We start from the raw sequence: 19828 nt of genomic DNA, 5'->3' as shown, positions 1-19828 counted from the left end.
GATTAAGATCAGAGAACAGAGTGCCTGGATTCACCATACCCGAGTAAAGAAGGCTCCAGAGACCCCTTGGAAAGTGACCCCTGGGGATGAACTGAAATTGAAGTTTACTCGAACAAAATGAAAATGTTAGGGTGGCACGCAAGTATAACCCAGAAAATTGTTTTTCTCACAGTTATAATTGTAACCATCAGCCAGGAAATTATTCCTAGGGGAGAAGACATATGGTCTCAAGCCTTTATGCGGGTTACTGGACTCATGGGGAAATATTCTGATTTAAAAAATTTAAACCTGTTGACTGTAGTCATACACGGAAACCAAGTGTATACAAAGCAAGAGTGGGAAAAACAAAGAACTTGGCAGCTCCAGGGGACTGTAGGAGAAAAAATCAAGATTGGATGCCGAATGATTAACGGGACTACTCACAGAAAAGCAACCCAAATCAGTGTCTCAACTACTTCTACAGACAAACACCGTGAAATCTGTAGTTACGCAAGTGAAGCAGACTGTTGGTATAATTTTACATTAGTACAGACTGTTGAAGTGGTTTGTCTTTGGGGCCAAGGCAGTAATGGACTCTCATTCAAATTCCAGATAAATGCCATGGCTAGGCCCACTATGACCTACTCTGGCAATCAGATCCAAACCCAGGTCACACCACTTAAATCTGAGCCAAAGGTTTATGAGATTGGCCCTTATGTAGTAAGGAACACAGGCCAACAATTACTGCTGTTTAACCCAGAATGGTCTCTTAAGCGTGTAGAACTACTAATGCAAATTAACATTTCTGAAATCCAACCAGCCTGCTCCCCTTTAATTCAAACATCCCTTGAAGGGTGGACAGCCTGGCTGCAGAAGCAAACCCCCCTCAAGAGCAGAATGCGGAGAGACCTGAGTGGCATGCTAGGAACAGGGCTGGGAGTTATAAATGGAATTGATTCAGAGATACTGATGAATAAACTGGCCACGGCAACCAGTGACCTCACCAAATTAAAACAGCCCCTACAATCTTCCCTATTAGCATTAGGAAACAGCCAGTGGCAAGTCTCAAAAATACTCCCAGACCTTGCAAAAATCAGCAACCTGGATCACGAACTGATATTAAACACGCTTGGCACAGCTCAGGACAATGTCTCATTAGCCTTTAGCTGCATACAGGCTCAATTATGGATGCAGTCCACAGCTTCCTTAATCATAAGAGAGGGTAATGAAGGTGTATTTCCTATTGAGATCCGAGAGGCTGTTTGGAACAATGCTACTAAATTAGAAAGAAAACTCCAATCCTGGTGGACCTTGGTAAATTTCACCTATAGCCCAATGACTAACATAGCTACTGCCTTTGTGCTTACGATACGGAATGCCACAGTTTATGTAATTCATCCTATTGTCGCATTGGGATTAAACCATAAAGGGACAGTTTTCTACCCCTCTGAACATAGAGTATGGGCTCGGATGGTAAGAGAAAAATGGCAAACAGTGAATTTAGAATCTTGTATTACACGGGAACAACAAGGATTTATCTGTGAAAGTAATACACTTGATGCCAGAGACATATGTCTTGATACAGAACAAGGCATATGTCACTTTGAGATCCACCCAGACACTTCACCGAAAACTGTACTCGTATATGTTGGGCAAGGCTGTGTGTGCTTAAGAACTACCTGCACTTCAATGATGATAGATGACAATGTTATAAATGTAACTGCCAGGAATCACTCTAATTTTTGTATTTGTAATTTTGCCATGATTGTTGGGTGTGATTTTTTGTATTTAGCACCAGTCGTATCTCATCAATTAATAAGGTCTAACTATACCGTTTACCATAAATTGCTACCCACACCTATTGGGATGGACCTAACATTAGTAAAGCAATTAGTAAAACATCAGGACCTCATGGAGATTTTGAAAGAAATCCAAAGAAACGGGGAAAAGACCTTAGTCACTGTCCATTATGACACACAAGAAATCAGCAGAATTTTGCAAAGAGTGAGACAAGACGCAAGTCATAACTGGTGGGACTCACTTTTCGGGTGGTCACCTACCGCAACGGGTATCCTAAATACGTTATGTCACCCCATAATTGTCTTATTAACCTTGGTTAGCACCTGTCTCGCGCTGTCTATCGCGTTACTTATTTGGAACTATAGAGTACTAAAAAGACTATCAGTTCTAACTACTTTGTCAAACGCACACGGGAAAACATTAAGAGATGCCTACCAAAAAATTCATTAGAAAAAGAATTTAAGTATTAGTAAAAGAATTTACTAACTCTTTAGAAAAGGGGGGACTGAATCAGGGGGATGGGGAGCAAAAGAATTCGGTTGTTAGGAACAATGCATCTAGCTTGGTCAGCATACCAGAGCAGGAAGAAGAAGATAAGAGACTGCTGATAAAACCAGGGGGAGTCTCAGACAGGCATCCTGCTTCATCCCAAAACTAGCTCAAACCAGTCCCAAAGCTTAAACCCAGGCCAAAGGTATAAAAGAGCATGCGCAGGAGAGAAAGGTGAAAAGTTCAGACGAGGAAGACTCCCCTGACTTCGTCGCAAGACCCCCGAGAGACCCCTACCACAACCACCAGACAACACTGCGCAAGCGCAATGCGGATGTAAATGACTTTTGAGTTCATTATAATACGAAGCGAGGCTGGGCGGGGCTAGGTGATGAATATGTATGAGTTTGTTAGGAAACATAATGAATATGGAACTTGTAACCCAATAAATACCGAGCTGAAAACAGCTGTAGGCACGCATGATTTTGGAGGAGCGATCCCCCATGCGTCCCAGCGCTGGAATAAAACATACCTACTTTACTACTTTTTCTAGTAGTGGAGTCCTTTCCTGCCTTTCAGAACTTAATGCAATACTGCAAAATTAGAACTGAGCCTTGTGCCAGCAGCTGCAATAGTCATGTCTAAATGTCTGGGGTTTGAGTTCCAGCAGTCAAAATGGTATTAACTTTTTTTCTTCTTCCAGAGAGACAAGAGAACGGTGCTGAACAGTAAGTTGAATCCTTTTCATTGCTTTGAGATCTATCACAGGGCACTTGTAAATGTAGCAGATTTTGCATAGGATCTTCTTTCATCTTTCTCTGTTTAAACATAATAATCAGTTGCCAGCCCAAAGAGAAATATCCTGTTGAAAGTGCTGCACTTGCAGTTATTGTAGACCTGTATGCATGATAAGCAGCTGTTTCAGCATGGGTAGAAATGTGGTGACTCTCAACTGTTTTGCAAGTGGTCATTTTGAAATGGATAAACAGCTTATACTGTGCCACAGGACTCATTGGCCCAGTCTTTTTCTTTTTTTTTTCCACTTTTTGCCCCATTGATCCTTCCCCTCTCCCCCCACATCTTTTCCCACTCCCCTTCTTTTGTTCATGTTTTCTTTCTTTTTATTGTGTTTCCTTTTTATTGTGGGTTATTTTTATATTTACTTATTTATATTTATATTTCTTTTGGTCCCCATTATATCATGTTCCTCTGTCCCATCTTGTTTCCACTAGACCATTTGCGTAGGCTCAGTTGAAATAGTAGCGGCATAAGGAGTGTGAGGAGAGGGAAACTGAGAAAGATCCATTAGAAGATACGTGCTAAAGGCCATTGAGCTTGGCAGTGGCCACTTCTATGACCAAAAGCAACATTTGGGCTGCTGATTTACTTGGTAGCCTTGACTCCCTGGGCATCTGAAGTGGTCCTTCTTTGCAATTCAATATGTCTAAAGGGCTTGCATTGACAGAAAAAGTATGACTCCTTTTCCCCAGATGTATCTCCTCTGTGAAGTCCTAGATTAAGCCTGGAGTCATTAAACGTGATTTATTACATATTGTAAGAGAAAGGTATTTTCAGAGATACTGTTATATGGTGTTTTCCACCACCAAGATTTCCACTTCATGACCCCATGCAAAGCCTTTTTTAAGCCTGCCAGTGTAGACTGGAGTAGATGCTGCCTCCTTGGGACCATCATTTTAGAGTTTTGTTTGGCTGACCAACATGTGTGCTGTCTGTCTGCTTAAATGTTTTCTGACTTCAACAGGGCCCAGTCAGACAAAGAAGGAGTCAAACTTCTTTCTGTGAAGACAACTTCTTCTGAGACTGGTGAGTGTTGCCTTTGTGTGTATGTCTGTTTCCCTGTCTGAGCTCAGAGAAGAGCAGTTTTTGGGATGTCATTTCTTATAGCAAGCCCATGTTCACTTCCTGTCAGGTCAAAGTCGCTGCAAACAATTCCTCTATAGTGCAAATGCCCAGACTGGGAGCCTGTAGAGCTGCAGTTCAGCTGTTCTGTGTGTGCTGTCAGTACTTGGGAATGAGAAGTAGGACTGGTTTAGGAAAATATTTTTTAAAATCATTGATGGTAAGCGATCTAGCGAGGCATGTTCAGGAGTAACAGTGATCACAGTATTTATCAGCTAGATCTGGCTGTAAAAGGAGGTTTGAGGACTGGTAATATCAAAATCACAGAATGTTCTGAGCTGGAAGGGACCCTCAGGTGAATTTAAGTGAATGGCCCACATGAAGATCAAACCCATAACCTTGATGTGGTTATTACCATGCTCCAACCAACTAAGCTAATATCCCAGGGATCAAAAGGTTTGGAGTCAGTGCTGTATGTAATCAGGGTTCTGTTGGAGTTGGTGTCAGTCAGTGTACAGTGACTGAGCCCTGTACTCAGTCACCCCTTGCATTCAAAATCCTACTCTCATTGCAAATCCCTCTGTCCTGTGCTTCAGGTTCTTACAAAATAAGTGATATAAAGCCTAAAGGAGCAAAGGTTATTCATAACATGCACAAAAGAAAGCAAAGTCTCAAAGGAAAGAGATGGATGGAGTAATAAATTCTGCAAAAAAATGGAGTAGCACAAAATAAGACTGAGGCAGAACAAAATTCTGACTAATCAATCAAAATCCCTAAATCTCTCATGGTAGAGCTAGCCATGGTGATACTTCACACCTTCACCCAATGCTTTCTCAGTCATGTAGGTCCCCCCTCATCTGCAGAAGTCTTTCCATCGCTTACTTCCTACTTTTTAGGTATAAAGCTCTTTTTTTGTCTTTAAGCTTTTTGGCCATCTGTTTCTCCTACTGACATTTCTGAGGTTGACCAATCGCTGCTTTCTCCTTTTGTCCAAATCCTTGGGAAGTCCTCTGAAATACAGCACTTGATCTGAACTATCCTCTGCTTGCTGGAGAGGCACAATTTAGACTCTCCAGCCTTCTCTGCAACTCCCAGAACTTTTCATGCAGTCTAAAACACCTACAGGGCATCTCTGGCAGCCGTTGCAACAAATCAGAGTCGGGCAAGGTCCCTCCCCATGGCCTCATGACACAGAGCTAGGGGTAGAGTGGGACAGGAAGGGCCTGCTCCACCACAGGACACATAATTCTGCCCCACTGTTGGGTTTTTTTGTTTGTTTGCTTGTTTTTTAAACTGAATTAAGTTAGAAACTAATTAATGGACATTTTTTGATTGATTCTGCCCTCATGCCATTTCAGAAATAAAGTGACTTCATTGACAGTAGCAGAAATGTTTGTGGCTTACAGCAGGGTAAACGAGAAAAGACACAGGCTCACTTTTTTTTTCCCCAGATGAGCTCTGGTGCTTGTTAATCAGCTACTGGCTCACGGATTATCTGAGCATCTTCCATCCAGAGGATGCTTGATATTCCTTTATACTGAAGTATGATTTGTGCATGCTATAATTAGAAGGTTTGAGTCATAACCACTTAGAAGACAAGATTCTTGCCCTCTTCTCATTAATACAATTCATATTTAAACTAGCTGCCATTTTCTCTTGAATTCTTACATCATCATATGTTTCAAAATTAAACATGCTTTCACAGAAATTGAAGTCCTGCTTTGCCCAGGTTTTTAGACCCACTTACTTCTTAAATTAAAAGCACTCTGGCAGAGGGGTCTCTTTCTTCCAGAAATATCTGTCACTCATACAGGTATTTCAAATATGTTAGGATGCCTCCCCATTGGAATCAGATTTACTTGCTTCGTTAAGAGCTCAGGCATAAAGGCAAATATTTCTTATAGTACAGACACAAGAACTGTCTGACTCATGGGCCTTCTCACAGCTACTGACAACAATTGCCCTGCATAAAACTTCTTTGCCTGTGTTCTTTCCTTGGTCCAGCTGTTTAAAAAGTGTGTGTTGTGGCTGTCTCTGCACATACCAGCAAAACTACAAGGAGCTGTGAGTAGAAAGACCTAAAAAGCAGATCTAAAGAAAGATCTAAAGAGCAGCCTAAACTTTACAGGCAGGGCTACATCATCCTCTCACTATCAATAGGCAGCTCCTCCCTAAGGTCAAGCATATATACAGTGCAATTCTGCTTTGATATGTATTCAAATTAAGCTTTATTAGAAGTATACATTGGGGGTTTTTTTTCATTTTTGCTTTTTATTCCAAACAGAAGACTTTGAGATTATATAATTTTGTAAAATATATACAGGACAAATACGGACCTACAAACTGTTCAAGCTAGCAACTTAGAAGGACCCTGTGTCAGTGTTGTGCATAGATCTTGATCAAAGGTTATGGTGAGTTTAATCTTGCCTTATTTTATCTGTCTAAAAACTATGCCAGCTGCACATAGTTGAAAGAGATGTATGTGTCCAGAGGGCTGTTTATCCCATCTGCCTTGAGCTGGAACGGGCTGACCTGTGGCAGTCCATGGACTACTGAAGGATCCTATTTCAGGACTTCTAAAATTAGGTTCTGAATATGAAATGAAAGGAAAAGGAAAGACTCCATTTTCAGAGACACAGCTGAATTCAAGAGTATTATTTCAAATACCTACAATTAATGTGAAAAGAGTACAGGAAAAGAATGGTTTTCAATTAAGCCTGGACTTATGTAATGTTTTTAATGGTATTACACTAGGTAAAATGGAGCTTTAATATTCTCATTTTTTATAAGTCTTCTTAGAAAGATGGAATTGCTAATGGCTTTGAGCTCTAAGGCACAACTGGTGTAGAATTGATGTAAAGTAAAAAAACCTGAAAACTAAACTAGACTCAGTAAATTTTTCATGCATGTTTGTCAGTGAACTGCAACACCTGATGCAAGATAAGTGCCTCTTCTTGCATCTAACTTGAAAACTCGTCTTGGATAAAAATGCTCAGGATGCTGAATCGTCTCAGAAGTTTTACACTAAAGTACAAATGCAGGACTTATGGCAGCCATTTCATGTTGGCTGTACAGGCAAATTTAGGGTGACTCTCCCTAGGGAGAATAAATGGTCTTCTACAATACAGCATTCTAGAAAATCTACCTGCAAAAATATTTATTTGAGATTCAACATAGCCCACAGAACTGCACATTTTGCTTGTCAGTGACAGTTATATTTCCTGAGAATATAAGATGAAGGGTTTTAATTGATGACTAAGAGATCAATACCATCAGGCATGAGGTTAAAGTATTGCCTGTCTTGAAAACAGACCTAACTTTTTCTGTAAGGGTTCTTGTGTATTACACTGAGAAACAGCAAGGGTATTGATCACCTTTTTAGGACTGATGAAAAACATCAAGGAATGAAAATTGTTCAGTTACAGAAAGGATAGTAAATAGAAAATTGGGTAAGGCTACTCCATACAGGTGTATGATGCGTGATAGAAGTATTGATACCTGAGTAATGACTTGACAATTTTGTTTTATGGCCCTTGCCTGGAATAACTATTCTAGAGCAGGTAAAATGTATGAAAGGCCTTTTAATGGAAGCACACCAGTTCAATATTCAATGTAAAGTCTTGTAGGGATGTGCAGGTGACATAATATTTCCGGCATGGGTATAATCTTGGCACCTAAGCATAAGCTGATCCAATAAAGCGTGATTTATGACCAGACTGAGCTGTTTTGAGGTGAAAGGGTAGGATATGACTTACTTGGCTTGTAGGGGTATTGCCTGTTCTGCACTGAGTTTGCTGAAAGGCACCTGAGGCTGGAGAAGGGTCTGTGGTACTTGTCTGCATTAGGGCTTCCAAGGATACCCATTGTGGACAAAAATGAAAATTCAAGTGTTGCTACTAAACAGAGATGAGAAAATGTACCAGGCAAAGATGGATATTTGGGAGACACTTAACCTGGTCCATTTGAAACCCCTTTAACCTATTGCAATCATGCTGGGGAAAGAGACCGTTTAATACCTAGAGGTGCTCTGAGATGGCAGTGCAGTGCACGATAGCATGAACCGAGGAAGCAGAAAAACTTGCATTCTCCATACGCTCCACATCTCTTCCAAAAGCTGCTGCTGTTCAACAGGAATGATGGCCTTAGAGCTGTTATCTGCTGCTTCAACTGAATGTACCTCAAGAGAACCCACTGTGGTGCTAGGGCTTGGACATGGAAAATCCTGTGATGTTCTGAAACAATGTGGTGGGATGACATTGTCTTTGTCACTGCTTTCCACAACCCTCCAAATGCTGAGACTAATTGTTCTGCCCCACTCATCAAACCACAGATGTGGTTTTGGAACAATGGGACAAATCAGGAGCTGGTGCAGACCTTGTTTCCTGTTATGTTGAGTACATCTAAGCACAGACCGTGACATTTAAGAAGGTAAGAAATCTTTGGGGCTTACCTCATTATGGACCCAACCAAGGGAAATTTACCCCTGTGAGGGGGTATAGTTCCATAGTGGGCCATGAGGTTTCTCAACATGCATTGGGACTTTGACCTCTTTTTCTTTATATCTAGGATCCAGATGTCTTTAGGAGCAGAAGAATCTGACCCCCTAGATGAGACACTCTGTCAATGGAAATTCCCTTCCCTTATCCAATTACTTGCAAGATAAGCAGTGTAGGTCAGTGAAGAGCAGTCTGCTGGCATGCCGCATGCTTAGGAACAGTAAGAGTGGGTGGTCCTGCTAATGTAGGATATGATACTGATTTTTTCTGTTTCCTATTCTGAGATGTAGTTTCAGGGTCTTATGTTTTTCCCCCTGCAGGTAGAACACCTAGATGCCGCTTTGTAGGAAAGGTTCGCCTTGCAACAGAGAAAGATGTCAAGTACCTCCCTCCCTTTCCTTTTCTTTCTCACTTTCTGATACTCTATTTTTTTAACCTTGTATTGTATAATAGCCTGAAGTTGTGTTTCTTTCTTCACAGAAACTGTGGAATAAACTTTCTTAGCTCCTTACAGCTTGTGGTTGGACTCTGTTTGTGTTTACTCTCACCACCAAGTTCTGACTGCACACACTTCCAGCTGAAACTTTTGGACAAAACCATAGTCAAAAACATAGTCAAACTGTAGTCAAAACAGCATATGCTTCCTGCTGTATTTCTAATTTGACTTGTGAGCTGTGCATATTTTCAAGGGTTTTTAAAGCAGTCTTAGATTCAGACTGCTGAGGGTCAGGTGATGTTTTCCCCTGTGAAGCATTTGCTGACTTTACAGCCTGCAGTTTTCTGAGATGCTCCTCATGAGGGAGCCACCTCCCACTCTTTGCTGCCCATTCAGCAGCAATTGCCTTCCTGTCCTTCACCTGAACTTTTCCACACACCCTCTCTCTGCCATGGGGAATTTTTCAGATCCTTCTGTCGTGCTAGCCATAGCGAGGAGCAGTTTGCAGGGAAATGGTGAAGTGTGTGGCAGGGGAGCTGCAGTACATTGCAGGTGCTGGACCCACTGGCCCACATCAAACCTAGCTACTGGTTCCCAGTTAATGCTGTTCTCCAGCATCTGTAATACACCCCTCTTTCTTTTATTTCAGCATGGTAAAAACAGACATTTTTTTCCCCTGTGTCTGCAGAGGTAGTTTTATACTTTTATAAAAGATAGGCTTCTGCAATCAGATTTTATGGAAAGCTTGCTTTAATTCTTTGCTCCAAACCTGAGTGCCACTTACCAGCAATTTCTCAGCAGCAGATATTACAGTGAAATAACAGCACAATTAATTTCTTTCTTACAGACAATGTAATTTGAGATGCGGTACAACCTATTTTTTATGTGAAAGACTGTTTTTACATCCTTTTTCTTCCAGCTTTCCCAATAATGTCAGAGGGCTTTACCCAGGTCAAAGGCTTTCTGTACTCATAGTACTCAGTCTGTACTCTCTTTTATGTCATGATGTTCTGCAGTGTGTGTGTATTCTGAATACTATATTCAGATTCTGAATCAAATGTGGAGGGGCAGGGGAAGAGGGCCAGTTGTAGTGAGATTAATCCAATATCCTTCCACAATGGTGAGACAAAGAAATGTTTGTTTCAGAGCTTCAAAACTGACCTTATTGTAATCTGTAATTTCAGTTGATTGTACCCATTACTTATTCAGGTACATGGGCATCAGGATGCAACATTAATAGTTAGAAATGGATATATTTGTGAGGGAAAAATCAAAACAAATACTGCACAAGTGAAATTTTAATTAGGAATAAAACCCTGCATTTTCACTGCAGCACTATTTCTTTCCTGGCTATCTTTCAGCTTGGAACAGCCCTCAGTATCCATGTACTCAGTCTACCTTCCATGAACTCAAAACAAGTACGTTGAAGGATGAGGATTTATGAGTACAAAAGTTGTTTTTTTTTTCTTTTATGTCTTCCTTATCTTTATCCTTTTGAACCACGGCCTTGTTTTAGAGGAGAATGTGTGCAGGGTGTATCGGATCAGGCCCAGTGCTTACGCTGCCAATTTCTTTGGGTGGATCAGTGACCAAGGCTCTAGCAGAAGTGTTCAAAGGGTAGCCACATGGAGGCTGTGTGTATGAAAGACCTGTGCTGTATTGTAGTGGTTGCTGCAGCACTGACTCCTTTAGTACTGAGGCTAAGAAACCATCATCTGAGCCAGCTGTACCTGCTCGGACCTTGGATCTATGTAGCCTCAAATCCTGTCACTGAGGGTGGATCACATGAGGTGTGAAAGGAAGCGTGACAAACAGGAAAGGACTCCAATAGCCTGTCCTCCACCATAGTCTTTCAGCAGTCCGTGGCTTGGAGACATCCTGAATCAGACTTTGTATCCTTGGTGTTTCACAGATTTCAGTGGCTATTAATTCCACAAATTTGTCTGGTTTGCTGTGATATCTGCAGCCTCCTGCAGCAATGAACGTGATAGTTTGACTAGAGATCTGTCTGTTATATGACAGTAATAGTTAGAGACCTCATGATGCCTATGTCTTTGTTTTTGCAATCCAATTTCAGACAAAAATCAACAAACAGATGCAACACTGGAGTATGAGAGGGAGAATAAAAGGTGTAATGTGAGGCTTTGCATGTCAGCTAAAACTTCCACATCAGTATCTGACTTCATTTTCCAAATATTCTGCCTAAGGCCTCTTTCTCAAACTGTGCATCATTTCTTTCAGTTTTTGTAGAAGTGCGTGATCTATGTGAGGTTGGCTTCTCACTGCCCTCTGCCAACCTATCTGAGCCCACAACTCCTCCTCCATCAGGAGAGGTGTCACAAGGCAGGACCACAGGTAAAGGGGGTCACGTAGCACTTGCAGCTGTGCAGTTGGTAGCACTTTAAATGCACCAAATACTTTCTTCCAGTTCCCTTCATCTCCCATTTTTCTGAGGCTGCACACTTACTTTTCAAGGTGGACAAATGTACAGTGAATTTTCAACCCATTATCAGAAAGTTATTGCCATACTATCCATCAAATTGGATCAGAATATCAGAACACCAACCAATACCTTTATTCAAGATGCTGAATACCTATATAGTGAGCAGCTGACAGTTCAGGTTTCTCCTGATACCTTCCATCTCCTGCTGCACAAAACTAGAGTTTGTGTATCATCTTTCTCTAAATGCATAATTCAGAATAAATAAAATCCCAGTTTTTCACTGACGATGTTGTGCAGCAATTTTGCTCTTGTTGGTATATTTTGTGGAACTGCACCCTTTCTCTTTCAATGATGGCCTCAAGTTACACCAAGGTAGTTTAGATTAGATATTAGGGAAAAATTCTTCACAAAAAGGGATGTTGTTGAAACAGGCTGTCTAGGGCAGTGACAGAGTCATCATTCCTGGAAGTGTTCAAAAATGTGTAGATGTGGCACTTGAGGACATGGTTTAGTGGTGAACATGGTGATGTTGCTGGGTTGATGGTTGGACTTGATCTTAAAGGTCTTTTCCAAACTTAACAATTCTATGATTCTGTGACAGCCTTCAAAGGATCCAGGTAATCTATCTGGACTGGTTGAGCACCTCCAGTGCACCCTCTATTTTCTCAGTCACCAAAAACTTCAGTATGAAATAATTTCTTCAATCTATTAAAATGCCATCTGTTCTAACAAGCTACTGAACACAAGTATTTAGTTTTCATTTCCTTTATGGGAAGCAAGGTTTAACCCATTTGTTTTGGTGGGTGATGGTTTGGGGGCAAGTTTGGGTTTTTTTCAGTCTTGGAACCTGTTTGTGTCAGTTAAGGCTGTTTTGAGATCAATATAAATGTCTTCTTACTTGCACCTAGTCTGAATGTTCTTCTTGGTTTGCTCTTTGAGTTGCATCTGGATATTTAGCAGAACATCAAACTGCTGAACCATTGAACTCCCAAACTGATCTGGACACGTCTCTGTGCAGTCTCCGAGCATACTGCAGCCCTGTATCTAAATCCATCCATTACCCTTTTATCTCTTGAACAGAGAGCATCTGTGACCACTTCTTCTCCAGTGTATAATCATTGTCTCATCGTCACTGAATTGTTGGCTGGCACTAATGATCACAGACCTTAGGACAAAAATATCTTCAGGCATATTTGCAACCATGGAGCAGCCATAACTTGGTTTCGTTTCACAAGTCTTGCAGGCTCCTGCCCTCTTGGAAGTGCAAAGCAACATAGAGCATCCCTGCCTGCATCCATTCCTCACCAGACATTGATATTATAGGGGACACTGTTCACTGTTCCAGGGATAAAGTGTGTAGCACCAGGAAATCTGGATAGGGCGTGAGTGTCTGTGTGCTGCAGTCTCAGGGTGTGCAGAAAGGCAGAGTCACCCTCCCTGGCCTGGCTACCGCTGTGGGCAGGTACCACTCAAACACTCTGCCTTCTGCAGCCAACGCTGCTTGCCCATTTCATACTCTGATCCAAGGTCTAGTGGCATAAATGGGATGTAATCAGGGAGCTACGTTGACTCTGGAGCCTGCCCTTAGACATGTTATTCTCCTGGGGTGCTTCCATGTGAATCTGTCTGCAGAAAAAACAGCTGAGAGTGGAATTGATAGAAAAGTACTGATATTTATTACCACTATTGAGTATCTTCTGCATGGTAATATATTTCACAATTAATTTCTCCATCGCCTTCTTTTTTAAATAGTTTTGCCAACTTCTCTCTTTCATTCTCTATTTAATCTTCTATTTCTATATATTAAGCAAGGAAAGTAGAGACATGCAGAAGGGGAAAAGAACTAAAAAAGAAATGAGCGTTCTTGAAAATATCATTCCTTTGTTAGTATAAAACTGTGCAATATTTGAACTGGTTCACTTTATTTTAGCTTTTCAAAACAAGATTTTTATCTAACAAAAAATATGCCTTGTTAAGATGTTTCAGTTTTTTCCTAGAAGAAACCTGTGATTCCCTTTTCTCTACCTGAAATGTGACATGATCAGAACTTCTGAAGCTCTATCTTAGCAACACTTCAAAATTACTTTAAAATATTTTTTTCCAAAATTGAACCCTTGGGAAGTGAACACAATTCCAGCACATTATTGTTGAACAGTTTTTAGCAGATACCAAGTCTTGTACTCATCTCCAAAAAGCTGGACTAAATTAAAGAGCCTTTTTTGCTGTGAAGAAAAGCTGTTGGAAAACTATTGATAAGTCTTTTCCATTCTCTTCAGGAGTGCAACTATTTAATTTGGCTGCTAATCATTTAAATGCCTAATCAGTGAATTTTTCTATAATCCTAACTTGTATTACAATTTGCAACCCCAGGCCCTTGATCATTTGTAGCTTTTTAACACATATTCACTTCTCCTGGAATGTAATACATCACTTCCTTGCCTCTCATGTGTGCATGAGGAATTAAATTGTCTCCTGCAGGTGAGCAGGGAGGCAGAAGGCAGTTTCCTGGAGGCATTTGGGTTTTCCCACCCTCATGCCTATCTCCATGTGGCTCTGGACAGTCTGTGAATGCCACTCCCTGTTCATCTCCATGTACAAATCTCTGACACAAAGTAATTCCACTGCCATTCCTGAGTCATGCCCTTGGAAACGGGACATCTGTAAACACGTCCTCATCTGGATTCTTATTTGCCTGCCTGTAACTGCTGGTAGTGCCTCTGCTTCTCCAGGGAAGGAGGATTGAGAACTGTGTGAAGTTCTTAAATATTCATCCTTCTGCTTTGGAGGAACTGAGCTGATGTCAGTGTTACTGGCAAAAATTAATTTTATAGTTCTATCTTCTTATTTTTATAGTTCAATGTTCTAATCATAGCTATAAATTAATTAAAGTCTTATTCCTCTTCAACCTTGGAAAATACATTGTGGTAGTAACCCACCATTTTTGAGCAAATCACAGGGGAGATAATCGATAAACTAGGAAGAGTACTAAAAATCTATCGTGTGAACAATTTTTGGCATTAAGTAAATCTGACAAGGAGACTGGCTGGTTTGTACAGTGGTCAGTGATGTGTTCCTGCTAGACTCATTGGTCCTTTTGTCTTTCCATGTTTATCTGATGCAAATATATTTTCTGTTTCTTAGGAGAGCACTCATCTCATGGGAAGAATAAAACTCGGCAACTCTTCACATCTCAGCAATAAATATGTAAGTTCATAGCCTTTGTTTTCCATCCCATAACATTAGTGATTGTCAGTCCCTTTAATACTTTTTAGTCTCAGTATTGTGCCACATAACTAAAAAAAAGGGTTAAAAATGCAAACCAAAAAGAGCAATGACTTAAGTTGGCAGCAGCCTCAAGGAAAAATGTCTTAAAGAAAGCTCAGCTTGAGCACACCATCGTGACCAGATTCACAGGCAAACTGAAGAAGCTGCCAGCTCCAGAGACAGACCTATATAGGCAAGAGCATGTGACTTTAACTGTTCAGCATTTCCTGGATGTAAATCCCTGAGTGAATTTTCTTTCTGTTTGTGTGAGAAAGAATAGATTTTTAAAGGCAGATACCTATTAAAAAAAAATATTTGGTACCCAGAAATTTTTTGCTCCTTTTTTTTCCCATGAAAAATCGGAATCTTTTTCACTTCATGAAAAAAGCCAGCACTTTGATTGAGGTAGTTTATTACCTCTTGAAATCCTTGGTGGTTAACATACACAGCAAGTGCTGGATGCTATTTTTATGTGTGAGAGGGCAGAGACCATCAGAGCACCTCTGAAACCCAGGTTTTGATGTGGGCACTGCATTGTCCTTCATGTATGAAGCTTTCTCAGGCACCACAATATCCACTTCCCATGGAGCTGCTTCTCTCGCTTGTGGAGAGCTGTGGTCCTTTGCTGAGGGAGAAGGAAGCAGCTGTGGGAAGGGTCCTATGTGACCAGGGTAGAGCAGGAGGTAGGGGAGAAGGATGCTCTGAGGAGCTGGGTGTCCCAGCATGTGTGGGATGGACCCAACAGAGGCTCTGGCAAAGCCCAGCCTCCCACCAGCACTGTAGGATGAAGCCCCTCTAGAATGGGTCCCATCACCCTCCACTGAGAAATACCTGGCTGACCAGAGATGTGAGGAACATCTTTGATGGTTTTGACCTATTCTCATTTCCTCTAGCATGCAGAGACCGAGCTTTCCTGATGCCAATAAAAAGGACAAAATTACCTCCTTTGTTCCTTGAATTAGAGCAGCAGAACGCAGTTTTGCCTACATTATTGAAAACCCAGAGGTGGTTCAGTATGTGTGGATGCAAGACAATGGCCTGGACAATGAATTTAATCCTTATTGTCTAACCCATATTGGATTTATTCTGTGTCTTCCATTTTAGCTTGCTCTTATGTTCCTGAACAACCTTACCTGGAATAATAATCCTGAGATACTCTTGTCATTTCAGATGTGAAGCAGCCTGTTTTATCACGATATCCAGGAACATCCCACCAAAGTTGCATTTCAATGGGAAATGTGGAGCAGCTGAAGCTTTTTACCATCAGGGCACTTGTGTTAATGACCAGGTTTTGACTTCTAAATCTCAAGCATCTCCTTTCCCTTCTGGAAAGACATGTAATTTTTTGATGGCTTAATTACTGGTATATCATATATATTTATTATTTTCACATATAGTAAAAGCAGGGAAACAGGTTGAAGAGAATGTAAAAAGAAGAAGGGTGAAGATAATGTAAAAATTAGGTGATGTTTGCATAGTAGCTACTAAAAATGTTTTCTGCACACAGAGGAAGGAATATGTCAGTATACTTTGTTGAACTTATGGTAGCTAGGGATCTTTTAATTGTATGTAGCAGAATACAAACAGGGCCTGACCCTTGAAACAGGACTGGGCAAACAGCCACTATGAAAATTAATTCAGTGTTTTCCATGAGACTCCTCACTGTAGCACATGCTTTGCTTGTCACAAATGTTTACAGGGTGGGATGCCCGGCTGAGATGCTGAAGTGTGTGCTTGTTTTCTGTGAAGGGAGGAATATACCTTGCACTGAGGCTCTTTTAAATTCTGTAAATTACTGAATATAATCCTTGTAATGTAGCAGGCAATAGTTGGTTTTCACCTGTTCCTTGGCTAATTGCATTATGTGTGCTACAAATATGACTCCCATATAGCCTGGGGCACACAGTGGGAATCAGCAAGGGAAGCAATTTCACAGATGAACCTTCGTCCCTGTGTTCTGAGTAATGCATTGGATTCCTGTGGGTTATTGAATAACTCTGGAAGTTTAGAGAGTGTTTCAAGTGCTAATTACAGTAGCTCTTAATTTGTACAGAGCTGGCAGTTCCAAAATATCAAGTAGTGCTTCTATCTGCATGTACCCTACCTTTCTAGAACTATAAATGTTTGAAAGTTATATTACTGTGAGCATCTGCTCAGTCTCAATCCACTGACTGGTAGCATTCCAAGAATTACTTTTTTTTAAATTGAAAATTGAAAGAAGACAACTGTTGGTCTAAGTGTAGGACCACGATCCAGGATGATCATCTAAGTTTTGTTACCTATTGATGCAACACTTTTGAGGAACTTCTCTCTCCAATTTCCTTCTCTGAAATATTAAAACTTGCCCAGCATTATGGTAAGAGACTGAGCAGATTTATTAGTTCATGTCTATAGACAAATCTGAAAAGTGTTTTTTTCCCTGTGCTTGGCCATTGCTCTTACTTCCACTTTGTTGGATCTGACAATCTTCTGTCTTAGTGGCACCATGGAAGACTTTTGATGAAGCTTGATAAAAGATGGGGAACAAACAAGTGTCCATGCTTCAGCTGAACTTACGTGGTTCATTCAGGTATTCCTGGATCACTTGTGTTCTTCAGGAGCAGAGGAGTCTTGGATGCCTACTTTGGAAAGGTCAGGCCATCTGAAATATGCTAGTTGGCATCTACAACTATTCTGGTTCCTGATTGATGAAGTTTCCTTCAAAAAAAAAGCAGTCACTGTGGATTTTCATGTTGATTAAAAACCCAAGATATTTTGTGGTATGTTGTACAGTGAAAGGACAGTAGAAAAAAGCAGAGAAAGATTGTGAAATACCTGTTTGTGTTTTTGTGCAAAATACTTTCAGAAAATACCATGTTGCGTCAAGAAAAAAAAAATGTACTGCCTATTAAAATGTATTATCTTTATTAAGTAGCTATCCTTTTCTGTTTGCAGAAATGTAATCCGTTACCCGTGTCTAGCACAACTATTGTCCATTACTCCACATTCCTGTATCACAGAATGAGCTGGACCCTTTCTGACAAGCCTGGAGAGCAGGCATTAGATATTCTGGGCATGGTGGTGGCAGGAGCGCCATGAAACCTTGCAGAAGGCATGCTGGAGGTGGCAAGTGGAAACTCCTCCTCATTACAATCAGTGATGGGGAGAGAGCAGGCCTCTGCAAATCCTGATGCTGGAAAAGTGAAAAACACCAAAACAGGGAAGGTGTTTGGGCCCTTCATGATAAGGGGCACGGCAGACAACCAACTCATCAGAAGGCTGGGAAACATCTCTCAAAGGGACTGACTTGTGCTGAGTGTGTATCAAGTAAAAGAGGTGAGTTTAGTGGAGAGCGGAAATAAGAGCCTGAGATCCTCTTAACCCCTGAAATTACAAAACTTGTAGTAAAGGGAGACATATGAACTTCCATGCTTGTTAAAAATCACAAGGGAATTAATGTTGGTATGAAGGAGAGAAGACAGATTTGCTTGAAGGATATCTGTAAAGCACAGAAAGGATTTGAAAGAATATTTGGGGCACTTCTGCAGGGCTGGAGGTGCTGGAATTGGCTTTAATGGGAAGTGATGAACTGTCTGCAGAGAGAGCTCAGTATTTAAAGAAGTTACATGCAATGGATCAGGTAGATGAAAAAGAAATGAAAAATCAATTCAGGTTGTCTGGCTCAACAGCTCCACTGTAATACATGTCTAAAAGAGCCACTACAGTTTTTCTAGCCACTAGTATGGCAAAAAAAGCCCCCAAAAGTTAAAGTTGGTCCTCCACTGTGAGTTTCGTCTGTATGAGAATACCAGGAAAATGGATCTATATTTGTAAAAGTCTTTTCACTAAAGTTTGGTTAAATCCTCTGTGGACAGTCCTATTTAAATTTTGTGTTCTTCAGCTTCTGTGTCCTAATTTGCTAAAGCAGTAAATGACATCCACTTCACTGTGGAATGAACATGCCCACAGAAATGTAATTGAACTGGATCTGCTTACAAATTAGTTCAGCTCGTGAGTTACTTGTTGAACAAGTTTGTAGGTCGAGTATATAATTCTGATCTACATGTTACAATCCAAGACTAAAGAACGTATTTGGGTGGCAAAGACTTTGGGGTATCATTAATCACTGCCAGCAAAGTGTGCAGGGCTCAGTTTTGCCAGGAGAAAGTGTTTTCAGCACTGCTTATCTCAGGCTCAACTTGGGAAAGCAAGTCACTGTTTTCAAGCACAGAAAAGTTTCCCTGGGCTCTTCCCAGAGTCTAACCCTGCTCAGTAAAAAGCTTTGCAATATTTTGGGAGTGACCAGTTGCAGCATGCTGGGATTTCGGACCCAGCTCTAAACAAGACAAGTGGGCACTGAAGGAAAAGAACCAACCAAACAAAAAACCCCATGTGGCACAGTCTATTGACTATTGGCTTTCTACCCTAAGATGCTGTATCAAGTAACTTATCTGACTCACAGACAGAAAAATGCTTTTGTCATTATTTACAGGGAAAAGGTCTAGAAATGAGAAAAACAACATAGAAAAGTTGAAAATAATTATTTCTAAAAGGTAAATGCTGAAGAGGTAGGCATGAAATGCTTTTCAAGCACAAGCAGCTTATTAGCCTTCTAAGTACTTACATTTTATTCTCACACGTTTGGCCGAGGGCCTCATGTTGGCTGCTTGTGAATGGGCCAGTCTTCTGGGGTTTATTCTGCTTATTGGATCACAGGAATGATTCTGATCCTTGACACTCCATTGTTTGTGGACAGAATTATTTCACAGGCACTGCTCAGAAAGTTGTTTAAATGAAAAATATTCCTTGGCCTGTTTGTTGTGGGAAAGTTGTATGGCCTGCCAGCAAGGCTGTTGCAAGGGAAAGCAGTAGCCCTGTCAGGATACTTCACCTTCCATAAGCCCCAAAGGCACCTGTGGTTTTGGAATGACTCCACCCCACTGAAGAGGGGTGAACCATTTCACTGCATACCAGTGCACAGTAGACTTAGAGAAAGGCATAAAGCACATCAGTCTCACTGGCTCGGGACAGGGAGGCCATTGGCAGCATCTGTGACACTCCTTGGTTGTCAGCAGCCAGCAG

General features: G+C 41.0%; 2 protein-coding genes across 5 annotated transcripts in view; both read left to right on the top strand.

Annotated features, from left to right (window-relative positions):
• Positions 1-17677, top strand: part of LOC138109576 (endomucin-like) — a 37354-nt gene extending 19677 nt beyond the window's left edge. For 2 of the 4 annotated variants that reach the window (XR_011150614.1, XM_069013235.1), the window contains exons 5-8: positions 2972-2996; positions 4031-4092; positions 14645-14707; positions 15938-17677. Coding sequence is in view for 3 of the 4 variants with exons in the window: in XM_069013235.1 (XP_068869336.1) it covers positions 2972-2996; positions 4031-4092; positions 14645-14703 (146 nt within the window). In the remaining variant the exon portion in view is untranslated. Of the gene's footprint in view, positions 1-2971; positions 2997-4030; positions 4093-8458; positions 8557-8694; positions 8769-14644; positions 14708-15937 lie in introns of those variants that run through there. The other 2 variants (XM_069013234.1, XM_069013236.1) reach the window with 2 other exon arrangements.
• LOC138109223 (uncharacterized) lies at positions 78-2229 on the top strand. Its single transcript, XM_069012299.1, has one exon. The coding sequence runs from the start codon at positions 118-120 to the stop codon at positions 2227-2229; it is 2112 nt and encodes a 703-aa protein (XP_068868400.1). The 5' UTR covers positions 78-117.
• Positions 17678-19828: the final 2151 nt, after the last annotated feature.

This window comes from Aphelocoma coerulescens, chromosome 4 (assembly GCF_041296385.1).
Source record: "Aphelocoma coerulescens isolate FSJ_1873_10779 chromosome 4, UR_Acoe_1.0, whole genome shotgun sequence".
NCBI lineage: Eukaryota > Metazoa > Chordata > Aves > Passeriformes > Corvidae > Aphelocoma > Aphelocoma coerulescens.
This window is presented reverse-complemented; position numbering and strand designations above follow the sequence as displayed.

What these genes read in the sequence shown, in the direction of transcription:
- LOC138109223 (XM_069012299.1), top strand. Translation starts at nt 118, where the DNA reads ATGAAAATGTTAGGGTGGCACGCAAGTATAACCCAGAAAATTGTTTTT.